Source organism: Myotis daubentonii, chromosome 3, assembly GCF_963259705.1.
Source record: "Myotis daubentonii chromosome 3, mMyoDau2.1, whole genome shotgun sequence".
Classification (NCBI taxonomy): Eukaryota; Metazoa; Chordata; class Mammalia; order Chiroptera; family Vespertilionidae; genus Myotis; species Myotis daubentonii.
In genome coordinates, this window is record NC_081842.1 from 183,397,563 (window position 1) to 183,410,237 (window position 12,675).

Below are 12,675 nucleotides of genomic sequence, written 5' to 3' on the forward strand. Positions count from 1 at the left end.
GCTAGGGCAGTATATATCATTTTTTAATCAGAAAAGGTTTAATGAAAATTTTTTATCAAATAAAAAGCAATAAATGCAAATTTCAAGACAATAAGGAACAAAAATTTATCTTCTGAACAGTAATTATCTTTATATGGTAGAACTATAGATAATTTTTTTCATTTTTAAAGATAATTTTTTTTAATTTATCTCCTGTTTTGACAATATAATAATGGCAAAAAAATACATGTTAAATTAAGCTGACACATAAGAGAAATCTGGAAATGATAGGTAAAACTCTGAATTCTGAGCTTTGAAAGTTAAAATTCATCAATGTCCTTGCATTATTTATGTGGTTGCTGCTAGATTTAGGTGAATAATTTTTTAATATATAGCTTACCACGTACCATAAACGTAGCCAATACACGCCTGCTCCACTGCTGAATAAGGAACCTGTGCATCAGCTAAGGCCTTCTGACCTATAAAAACAGAAGGTTTATCAAATAGTGCTGTAAGCATTCGCTTTAGGTGAGTAAAAACTAAGTTTAGGTTTTTCCCAGAGTAGTAAATTTACCTCCATATACCCTATTTTTAATTCAAATGACAAATCCTTCATCAAATCATTTCAGATCTCTTCTTTCAGAAGTAATCATTTCTTCCTCTAAGCTACTATATTACTTTTTCACACCTCCTTTTTTAAAAAAATATTTTTATTGATTTTAGAGAGAAAGGGAGCGGGAGAGAGAGAGATAGAAACATCAATGATGAAAGAGAATCATTGATCAGCTGCCTCCTGCACACACACCTCCTGGGGATTAAGCCCACAACCCGGGCAAATGCCCTGACCGGTAATCAGAATCGAACTGTGACCTCCTGGTGCATAGGTCAACGCTCAACCACAGAGCCGCCATGGCCATAGGAGACCAAACATTTATTTAGCAAGATGTTCACCATAATTCTAAAATATCAAAAAGTTGCAAACCTAAATGTCCAACAAAAATCATAGCATAAATATATAGTGATATATGAAAAAATTAATTTTAAACAATTTTAAGTAACAAGAGAAATGCTCATGATAAAATAAGTTTAAAGATTCCGAATATAAAACTATGTAGCATATGATCCCCGTAGGGAGTATGCAGGAGGCAGCCAATCAATGATTCTCATCATTGATGTTTCTCTCTCTTCCTCTCCCTTTCTCTCTGAAATCAGTAAAAATATATATTTTTTAAAGAGAATGTTGGGGGTTTTTACCCCAAGTTATACTAAATGTGATTGATGTGGTCTGAAGGTGCATATATCTCACCTAAGACTATGTCAGATATGTGAGTAGAGTCATCCTTTGCATTTCTCATTTCCCTACAAACTGGGAACCAAGGGATATCAACACTAATAAAAGAGAAAAATGGTAATTGTCGTACGACGATACCCTTTTCATTGGCTAATCAGGGCTATATGCAAATTAACTGCCAAGATTGGCAGTTAACTGCCAACTAAGATTGGCAGTTAACTGCCAACAAGATGGCGGTTAATTTGCATATGTAGGCACAATGCAGGGAGGTGAAAGGGAAAGCAGGAAGAAGCCCCCTGCCACTGACAGTGATCGGAAACCCAGGGGGGAGCTAAGAGCTGGGGGGCAGGGCAAAGGCGGCCCTGGGGCCGCCTTTGCCCTGCCCCCCAGCCATGATCGGAGAATCAGGTGCCTTTTCCACCCTGGCCAGCGATAGCAGGAAGTAGGGGTGGAGCCAGCGATGGGAGCTGGGCACGATCGAAGCTGGCAGTCCCAGGAGCTAGGGGCCCCTTGCCTGGGCCTAAAGCGAAGTCCACGATCGCGGGGCTGCTGCAGCTGTGGGTCCCCGCCGCCCGGGCTGGATGCCTCAGCCAGAGGCATCCTGCAGGGGCAGGGGCGTAGCCCACGTGATCGCAGCGCCCCCCGCTGCCACTGCAGGTCCCCGCTGCCCGGGCCGGACGCCTAGGCCAGAGGCGTCAGGCCTGGGCAAGGGGCCAATCCTGCGATTGGAGGGTGATGGGGGTCAACGCCTGAGGGCTCCCAGTATGTGAGAGGGGGCAGGCTGGGCTGAGGGACACTCCCCCCGCCACACACACACACACACACACACACACACACACACACACACACCCAGTGCACGAATTTCGTGCACCGGGCCCCTAGTATATATATATTTTAGAGTGGAAGGGAAAGGGGAGAGAGAGAAACATTAATGTGAAAGAGACATCAATTAGTTAACTCCCCCACGTGCCCCAACTGTGGCTGGGGATCAAACCCAAATATGTGACTTTGACCAGAATCCCCGCTCTATCTGCTGAGCCAAACCAGCTAGAGCTATGAACAAAGCTATGTTTTAAAAGTTTATTCTAACCCTGGCAGGTGTGGCTCAGTTGGTTGAGCGTCATCCCATGCATCAAAAGGTCGCTGGTTCAATTCCTGGTCAGGGCACATACCCAGGTTGCGGGTATGATCCCCAGTCAGGGTGCATACAGTGTAAGAGGCAACCCATTGATGTTTCTCTCTCACATCAATGTTTCTCTCTCCCTCGCCTCTCCATTCCTCTCTCTCTAAAATCAATAAAAACTTTTTTTTTAAAGTTTATTTTACATAAAAGTTCCTTTCTTTTTCTTCCTGATTTTAGAGAGGGAAGAAGGGAGAGAGAGAGAGAAACACTGAAGTGAGATAAATACATCGATGGGTTGCCTCCCGTATGCATCCCGACCGGGATCTAACCCTCAATCTAGGTATGTGCCCTGACCGGGAATCAAACCCACCACCTTCCAGTGCACGGGATAATGCTCCAATGAACTGAGCTACACTGGCCAGGGCAAAGTTCCTTTATTATATGAAGTTTTATTTTCCTAATTATGCTTACAAAAGAAGAGAGTTTTAAGCAGTAAGCAGAGTCAATCAGGCTGAATTTGTTACTAGTCAATCCCTACAGTTAGTTTTAAACTCCATAACTTCACCTCAACATCACCATTTTATAATCAAAATATTACATTCACACATTACTAAAATAACCACAAAATGTTTAACTAAATAAAAGAAATGGAACAAAAATATATACAAAGAACTGTTTAAAGCATCTCCCACTTCAGAGAAAGGCAGAAGCTACTTCGAAACATCAGTCAAGAAAATAGCCCTGGCTGGTATTGCTCAGTGGATAGAGCACTGGCCTGTGCACCAAAAGGTCGTGGGTTTGATTCCCGGTCAAAGGCACGTACTTGGGTTTCAGGTTCAATCCCCAGCCCCGGTCAGGGGCACATACAGGAGGCAACCAATTGACATCTCTCTCACACAGGTATTTCTCTCTCCCCCTGTGTCTCTCTCCCCCTCCCTCCCTCCTTTCCACTCTCTCTGAAAAGCAATGGGAAAAATATCCTCAGGTGAGTGTTAACAAAAAAATAAATAAATAAAGAGAGAGAGAGAGAGAGAGAGAGAGAGAGAGAGAATATTTAATAACATTGCCCTGGCTAGTATAGCTTGGTTGGTTGGAGCATCGTCTTGTACACCAAGAGGTGGTGGGTTCAATCCCTGGTCAGGGCACATACCCAGGTGTTGTGGGTTCGATCCCTAGGCCGGAAGTAACCAATCAATGTTTCTCTCTCTCCCTTCCTCTCTCTAAAATCAATAAAATAAATTAAAAAAATAAAATAAAAAGAATGTTTAGCAACATAAAAGATAAATATTAAATGAACAACGTCCACCCAGAGAATCAACATCAATTAATTAAACCTCATGAACCTTCCTTTTTGGGGAGCAGAGATGCTCTGATTTCATGTATAGTAATATCTAAATACTGAGGTAAATAATAGAGTTGAAACAAAATCCAAATATGTGGACTCTAGGCACTAGTGGAGTCTCTAATGAATAACAGCAGCAATTCTTTTTGGGTTGCCTTGCAACAAGCTCGCAGGAACAGGATGAGTCTGGAGACTTCCCAGGAGGAGGACTTACCTAACAACTTCATGGGCCCAAGTAGCTACCAAAGGTTCCCCGTGCTGGGAAGCTGATGTTTTCCAGCAGTGTCAACAACTGACACCTGACTTAGACTACATGGCTCTGACTCTGAAACATTTCTGTCTACCATGAAAAGAAGCTACTGTGCGTGTCCTCCTTTTTTAAAGAGAGAACAACGAATTCAGAATGATAGTTCCGCTAGCAGCAGCCTGGCCCAAGCACGTAGCTCTGAAGACTGCTTAGAGCAGCGGTCGCCAACCTTTCAGACATCACGAACCAGAGTTGGCGACTGCTGGCTTAGAGAACATAGACCCACACACTGTGGACCCTTCTCTCTCTGAGTCCAGCTCACTCTCCAGTATGCATCCAAGTTCTTTGCTTAATACTCACTGGAATAAACAATAATAAACTGTATCACCTCATTTAGTCAAACAATGGCCTAGTGATAGAAAAAGAATTCTTCACTTGGCTCAGTCAAGCGAAGAGAGGAAAGCCACCATACAGATATTTAATACATTTTGAATGTGAATATCCCTTTTCTAGAAAAGGAAGATGCTGATTTTGTCATATCTCCTAGAATCAAGTTATCCCTTTTAGTGACCCTACCTTTCTCTCCCACAGAGCCCTCTGCTGTCCCAACACACGGCTGGGTAGCACATACATCCCTGGCCACTGTCTGCTCTGGCTGTCAGCTAAGAACGCCCCAGGTTTTCCCCTCCTCCTCTAGAGAGCCCCGAGGCAACCGCTTGATAGGTTTTTCTCCCTTGGCCAGGCTTCCTTTTATGGTGGCAAGGCTACTCCACCATCAAGACAGGTCACACAAGAAACTACAATGTTCAAAGGTCTAAATGTTCTATGTTACCTGCTTCTTTTGCCAAGTCAGGGTAGTCTCTTGAATTCTCAACTCCCGGCTTCACAAACTAGAAATACAGAAGGAGATAAAAAAACAGGAGCAAGTTTAGATTTCTTCACAACGGAACATCACAGAAATGCATTCATTCAAATAAAAACATAATGAACACCTAGCATTTCCTTGATTCTGATAATAATATACAGTCCTCACCCTCAAGGAGATTCGAGCCTAATGAAAAATAGGAAATTACACTACAGTGTCCTAAGTACAGAATGATTTGGGAGAGACAACTACCCAGCGTCAGAGGGAGGACTAGAAAGGCTTCCCAGGGGAACTGACACTTAAATTAAGTCTTTAAGGGTAGGAGTTAGCCCAGCGAGAGAAAAGGAAATCCTAGAGCAAAGGTCTAGAAGTGAGAGAATGTGGCTCAAGCCAAGTACTGCAAAAAAAGTTTTATATTGCAGCGGTTGAAGCACAAGATGGGAAGTGACAAGTGATAGGGATAGAAAAGGAACTTAGGACCAAATGATAACTAACTGCTAACATTTACTGGGAACTTACTGCGTTACGAATTATGCTGAGCACTTTACATCTATTCACTCACTTGGTCCTCACAACAACACTAAGAGGTAGATACTATTATTATCACCACCATTTTACCATTAAAAAAAAACTAGAGCACAGAGACATTAAGTAACATTAAGGACACACAGCTAATATGTAGTGGAGCGGAAACTTCAATAGTCTGGCTGTAGAGTCAAATCACAAGGGACCTTATAGGCTGGAGGCAGTGAGACCAAATGCATGATTCTGAAATAGTCCAAGGGAGAGGTAACTAACACAGCAGCACAGAGGAGGAAAAGAAGTGGACAGCCTTAAGAAACACAAAGAAAGTAAAATCTACCAAACTTGGTGACTGATTAGATAAAGTGAAGTGGTTTGCTAGTAAATGTTTGTGATAAAGAAAGATGACTTAAAAAAAAAAAAAAAAAAAGAAAGATGACTTTTAAAATTTTCTGACTGAAAACCACAATAAAATACCACAACCCAGCATACACATACAATCCGCCCTTGGTACCCACAGGATTAGTTCTAGAACATCACACACACAACACACAAATACCAAAATCCACAGATGCTCAAGTCCCATACATTAAATATTTGCATATAACCTACACATATCCTCCTGTGTACTTTAAATCATCTCTAGATTAGTTATAATACTAATCTATATATATAAAAGCCTAAGCAACTGAACGACCAGTCACTCTGACATGCTCTGACCACCAGGGGGCAGATGCTCAGTGCAGGAGCTGCTCCCTGGTGGTCAGTGCACTCCCACAGCCAACCTTCCGTAGCCAGCCAACCTCCTGCGGTCCATCCCCGCAGCTGGCCAGCCCTGATTGGGGCTGGGCGAGACAGCCCTGATCGGCCTTGATCGCTGGCCAGGCTGAGGGACCCCACCCGTGCACAAATTCATGCACTGGGCCTCTAGTACAATATAAATGCTATGTAAATAGTTGTTCGTTGTATTGTTTAGGGAAGAATGGGAAGAAAAAAGTCTGTACATGCCCAGTACAGATACATCCTCTGCAACCATCATAGGCCTAACTACATAGTGCACATCAACTACAACATTTTTGGGAGAATATTTTTGATCTGTAGAACCCACATATGGAGGACCAACTGTATATTCATACACAATTAAAGCAAAACTTGCATGAAATACTTATCCTTGTCATATTGGTACAATATTTTCTATTTTTAATTTTTTTAATGCTAGAGGCAACCTTCTAAATTGATTTCATGACCCCCAATGGGTCACAAAACCCAATCTGAAACACTGTATAGATATTTAACTTAAATGCCACACTTCATTGCGGTGCCAAAATGCAGCTGTCAAACTGCACCAAACCAAAATATTTAACATTTATTCCTGTCCCTGACCCATCCCAATTCTTCATAATCCCTGAATTTGGAAATCCTTCATAATTCCCTAATTCAGCATCCAAAAATTTTCCATTCTCCTTCTACTTAGTTTTCAGTTCAAGTCACAATCAGAGCATTTACAGAGAGCACTTATATAAAGAGTATTATGCTAGGCTCTAACAAGTAATAGCCATTAAAAACTAAATTACCAGCCATACAGTGAAATAACCTCGCATTCCCATTTCTTATTGAAATCAAGGCAATTTTTAAAAAATTAGTCTGGCAAATTAACACATACAACATTACTCCTTCAAAATGTAAAGCATGTTTAGGTGGGAATTACCAAATGTCAATTAACAGTAGCTTGGATAAAGTGTGATATGGTTACACTTTGGACATTACATCAATGAGAATAAACAATCTATAACTACGCATAAAATTATGGATGAACTCACAAACATAATGCTGAACATAAAAGCCATAACTAACCTATGACAAGCCTTTGCAGGAGAGGAGTCAGTGACTGGAGGATGGCAGAGGGGGAATTTCTGAGGTACTGGTAAGTGTGTGTGTGTGTGTGTGTGTGTGTGTGTGTGTGTGTGTGTTTAAGCAAAGCAGTGCAAAAAAATATGTATCACAAGGCTTATAATAAAACCAGTAACCCTGCTTCATTACTCCCCATCCACTGTCTTACTTGCTCCCAAAATATCCACTTATTTTTTAGAGAGAGGAGTAGAGACACAGAGAGAGAAACATCGATGTGGGAGAGGCACACATCCACTGGTTGCCTTCCACAAGAGCCCCGACCAGGGACCAGGGCTGGGGATCAAGCCTGCAACGGAGGTACATGCCCTTGACCGGAATTGAACCCAGGACCCTTCAGTCCGTGGGCTGACACTCTATCCACTGAGCCAAACTGGCTAGGGCCCAAAATATCCACTTTTAGATATTTCTTCTTTTTATAAATTGCCATGTTTCTAAATATCCTTATATTATTGCTTCTTTATCAATTTAAGATATTATATAATGATACCCAATAAAGATTGGTCTCTTAGGCCAATTCACATATACTAGTACATTTATATTTCTTATATGGTTGAATCAACAATTTTTTATTAAATCAGTACTCAGTGTTTACCTTATTAAGTAAATACTCCCTCACTCCTGAGCCAAGTTGGGTGCTATGATTAATTAAATTTCCTCTATTGCACAATTTTGTTTTTTTCTTCTGGAGTTATTAATTGCCTCATTTTTAAAGTTTTAATCTTTTTATTGCAAATACCAGAGATACAGAAACGACACACATACATACCCTAAAAAATGTGTGTGTGTGTATGTGTATTCTGATGAATTATTTTAAAGCAAACACTCTTGCAATCACTAGCAAAGATTCTCTCCTTCACCAAATCTAGCCAGCTTCCTCTACTATCTATTAGGCCTCACATTGACCTATAAAGACTTAAATACTAACATAGTTTCTAACAGCTCAAGACCACATCCCTGGGACAACCCTAACCCCAATTAAAGTACCTGGCTGAGAAAACTAAGGGCTGCCAAAAGAATTTACTGTTTGTTCAGGCCAACACAAGTGTCAGTTAGCAAATCTACATGAATTTCACGTGGACTAATCCCCTCTTCTTCCCACTTGTTTTAAGTTCTCACTTCTCTGACACTACTGAGCCCCCACTCACCACCCTCTTGATCCCCATTTGCCCTTTAAAACTCTTTTCCCTTTTGCAATAGTATATTATTGATTAAAATGTCCTAATAGTTACCTAGTGTCCACCTTTATCTTTAACACCACCACCCAGACCAAAAAATTGAACTTTGCCTGCCATTCCAGAAGCTTCTCTAGGTACTCAGTCCCACTCTCAATCCCCACTCCACCCCCAAAATAAATACTATCCTAATTCTTTTTTATTATTATTGATTTTAGGAGAGAGGGAGAGAGGGAGGGAAGGAGAGGGAGAGAGGGAGGGAGATGGGGAGGGAGAGGGGGAGAGGGAGAGGAAGAGAGGAGGAGAAAAACACAGATTTGTTGTCCCAATTATTTATGCATGCAGTGGTTGAGTCTTGTATGTGCCCTGACCAGAGATCGAGCCTTGGTGTATAGAGACAATGCTCTAACCAACTAAGCTAGCCAGCCAGGGCACCATCCTGATTCTTACAGTAATCACTTCCTTGTAGCATTTGATAGTTTTAGCTTATAACACATACTACACTTAATAAATATATGCTTAAATGATGAATTAACTGTAACAGTAATGTACGGCAGAAATATCATGGAAGGAACATGAGATGTTGAGTAATCAGTTTCAAAATTTAGGAGCTATATCATGATAAAAAATTACTTGGCCCCACTTAGCCTCAGAGATGAACAATAAAATGGAGATAATAATCCATTACTTGGATTATGAGATAATGCAATATTTTTCAAGCTGTAGATTTGCATAGGGTGACAAAATCAATTTTAAGGGTTGTGGGTTGTGAGCAGCATTTTAAAAAATAAAATAGAATAGGAAATATAAAGAGTTCATCTCATGTAATAAAGATAAGTGTTGCTTTTGCAAACTTATTTCAGCTGTGATATAAGATGTATCTCTTTCTGTGGGTAGTAGAATTATCACACACAAAAGTAGTATTAAAAAGAGTAAGTGCTTAATTATCTGGTCCTAACTCCAAAGGCACCAAAATTTCTAAAAAGGGGAACACTTGAGGAACAGAAACAAGGTTAGAAAAATCTTGCGCCAAAACACTGACCTTCACTAATGTTTCTCCTCCTCATCCGTACTTCAAAATGTCCCTGAGAACCCTAATACACTGCTGGTGGGAATGCAGACTGGTGCAGCCATTATGGAAAACAGTAGGAAGTTTCCTCAAAAATTAAATATGAAACTCGTTTAACCCCATCATCCCACTTCTAGTAGTATATCCTAAGAAACATGAAACACCAATCAGAAAGTATGTACCCCTATGTTCACAACAGTATAGCTTACAATAGCTAAGATCTGGAAACAGCCCAAGTGCCCATCAGAAGTAGATGAGTGGATTAAAAAGCCGTGGTACATTTATACCATGGAATACTAGGCAGCAGTAAAAAAGAAGGATCTCTTACCCTATGAGATACCATGGCAGGACTTAAAGAGTATTATGCTAAGCAAAATAAGCCAGTCATAGAAAGTCGAATATCACATGATCTCCTTCATATGTGGAAGCTAATGAACAAAACAAACTGATGGCCCTGACTGGTTTGGCTCAGTGTATAGAGCGTCAGCCTGCGGACGGAAGGGTCCTGGGTTCGATTCCGGTCAAGGGCATATAACTTGGTTGCGGGCACATCCCAGTAGGGGGTGTGCAGGAGGCAGCTGATTGATGTTTCTAACTCTTTATCCCTCTCCCTTCCTCTCTGTAAAAAATCAATAAAATATATTTTAAAAAACAAAACAAAAAAAACTGATGAACAAAAGAGATGCAGAGACAGAAGCATTGAACAGACTGCGGAATCTCAGAGGGAAGGCTGGGCAGGGTGCGCAGGTGGAAAGTGATCAACCAAAGACCTTGTATGCATATATACATAACCCATGGACACAGACAATAGGGTGGTAAAGGCCTGGGGTACCGGGTGGGGGTGGGCTAGAAGGGGTCAATGGGGGGAGGGACATATTTAATACTTTCAACAATAAAGATTTAATTTTTTTAAATGTCCCTGAGAAGGAATCCAACAGGGAGTATATCAGTCCCCTCTTATCCTTGGAGGATCTGCTCTAAGGCCCCCTGTGGGTCTCTGAGACCACAAATAGTACCAAGCCCTGTGTATACTGTTTATTTTCTATACATACATGTCCATGATAAAGTTTATAAATTAGGCACAATAGCTAATAATAAAATTAAAATTATAACATACTGTAATAAAAGTTATGTGAATGTTCTCGTTCTCTCTCTCTCTCTCTCTCTCTCTCTCTCTCTCTCCCTCTCTCTCTCTCTCTCTCTCTCAACCGAGATGGCTAAGTGCATGGCTGCTAAGTGACTAGGAGGGTAGTGCAATTCAGAGCTTAGGAATTGCTTGTTTGGGGGATTTTGCGGTGGCTGGCTGCAGCTAACTGAACCCGCGGATCAGGGGGCTACTGTGTTCCTAGGAGCGCGGAGCGGGTGGCATTCACCATCCGCTTCCCTTTCGGGGGTGAGGTGGACCCTGCCTCCCCTGAAGGTCCACTCGGGGTCAAAGGAGACGTGGACCTGAGACTATCTTGCTGTGTCCCCCACAAACGCTGTCGCGGGATGAGATGGAATGAGGGGAGGAAGTGGGTGCATGGAAAACAGGGAGACACTGCCATCCCTAGGAGACTCTATCAAAACCCACCCAGCAGCCCCTCCGATACCCCGAGGGCCGGGGTCCCGGGCGGTGGGCTGGAGGACGGACTCACGGACAGTGTCAGACCCTGACCCGCGCCCTGCGCGGACCGAGCGGGCCGATTGGACTGAGCGGACCTAGCGGGCCGAGCGGGCCGAGCGGAGCTGGGAGCCCGCTTCCGCACGGCCGCTCCGTTACCTTGGTCATCCCCACTCCCACCACGAACACCCGGCGCAGGGGGCGAGGCCGCAAGGAGGTGAGGGTCATGGCTCCAACGGGGCGGTCCTGTCGCGGACGCGGTGCAGCGCAGGGGGGTGTTGTCAGCCTGAAGCGGCAGGGGAACCTCAGCTTCTCGGGGTTGAAGTTTCACGGGACGCGAGGCGGAGAAGGGGGAGGAGGGGCGGGACAGGGCACCTGCGCCTGCGCGGAGGCTCGGCTGCGCGCGCAGCTCTGGGGGCGGGAGTGTTTCTAGCAAACCCCACCCCTTTTTTATTGCAGGTTTAGCAAAGCTACTAGGACCAGTGAACTGCATGGATGAACCCAGAGAGCATCATGCTAAGCGAAATAAGCCAATCGGAGAAAGACGCATATGTGGAATCTAATGAACAAAATAAACTGATGAACAAAATAGATCTAGACTAGAGACAGAAGCATGGAGCAGACTGATGCATTTCAGAGGGAAAGCCGGCCAGGGGGGAGAGGAGGAGATTAACCAAAGAACTTATATGCATATGTGCATAACCCATGGACACAGATGATAGTGTGGTGAAAGCCAGGTGGAGGGGCAGGGGACTTCTGCAGGGTGGAGGGCGTCAATGGGGAATAAAAGGGGCAGGGGGCATCTGTAATTATTTCAAGAATTAAGATACATTTTAAAAATAGGGACAGTGAAACAAGGAAGGGCTTAGAATAAGTAACAGGAGAGAACCTAGGTGGGGCTGCTTTGGCTCACTGGAGTCAGAAAAAAGGGGGCCTTGGAGACGGGTTCAGGGGGTGAGCCCAGGTCCAGCTGCCGCTGGCCATTGTTCCCCTGGTTGCAATTCTCATGGGAACCCTTAGAGCAGTGGTTCTCAACCTTCTGGCCCTTTAAATATGTATTTTATTCATTTTTTACAGAGAGGAAGGGAGAGGGTTAGAGAGTTAGAAACATAGATCAGCTGCCTCCTGCACACCCCCTACTGGGGATGTGCCCGCAACCAAGGTACATGCACTTGACCGGAATCGAACCTGAGACCCTTGAGTCCGTAGGCTGATGCTCTATCCACTAAGCCAAACCAGCTAGGGCAACTTTCTGGCCCTTTAAATACAGTTCCTCATGTTGTCACCCAACTATAAAATTATTTTCGTTGCTACTTCATAACTGTAATGTTGCTACTGTTATGAATCGTAATGTAAATATCTGATATGCAGGATGGTCTTAGGCGACCCCTGTGAAAGGTTCGTTCGACCGCCAAAGGGGTCGCGACCCACAGGTTGAGAACCACTGCCTTAGAGTTTAGGAGATGCAGCCTGAGAGGGAGGGAAGAAAGGCTTGAGCATGCCCTGGGAGAGAGAGAGCTGCTATATAGCTCTTTGTAGACAACTATGCTC

The 12,675-nt window shown here is 43.2% G+C and overlaps 1 protein-coding gene across 3 annotated transcripts in view; it reads right to left on the minus strand.

Moving 5' to 3' along the window:
* Positions 1-11,470, minus strand: part of SCP2 (sterol carrier protein 2) — a 114,807-nt gene extending 103,337 nt beyond the window's left edge. The window contains exons 1-3 of one of the 3 annotated variants that reach the window (XM_059689552.1): positions 11,284-11,470; positions 4,815-4,872; positions 387-458 (exon numbers count right to left, since the gene is read on the minus strand). In XM_059689552.1, the coding sequence (XP_059545535.1) occupies positions 387-458; positions 4,815-4,872; positions 11,284-11,352 (199 nt within the window). In that variant the 5' untranslated portion in view covers positions 11,353-11,470. The remainder of the gene's footprint in view (positions 1-386; positions 459-4,814; positions 4,873-11,283) is intronic. The other 2 variants (XM_059689550.1, XM_059689551.1) reach the window with 2 other exon arrangements.
* Positions 11,471-12,675: the final 1,205 nt, after the last annotated feature.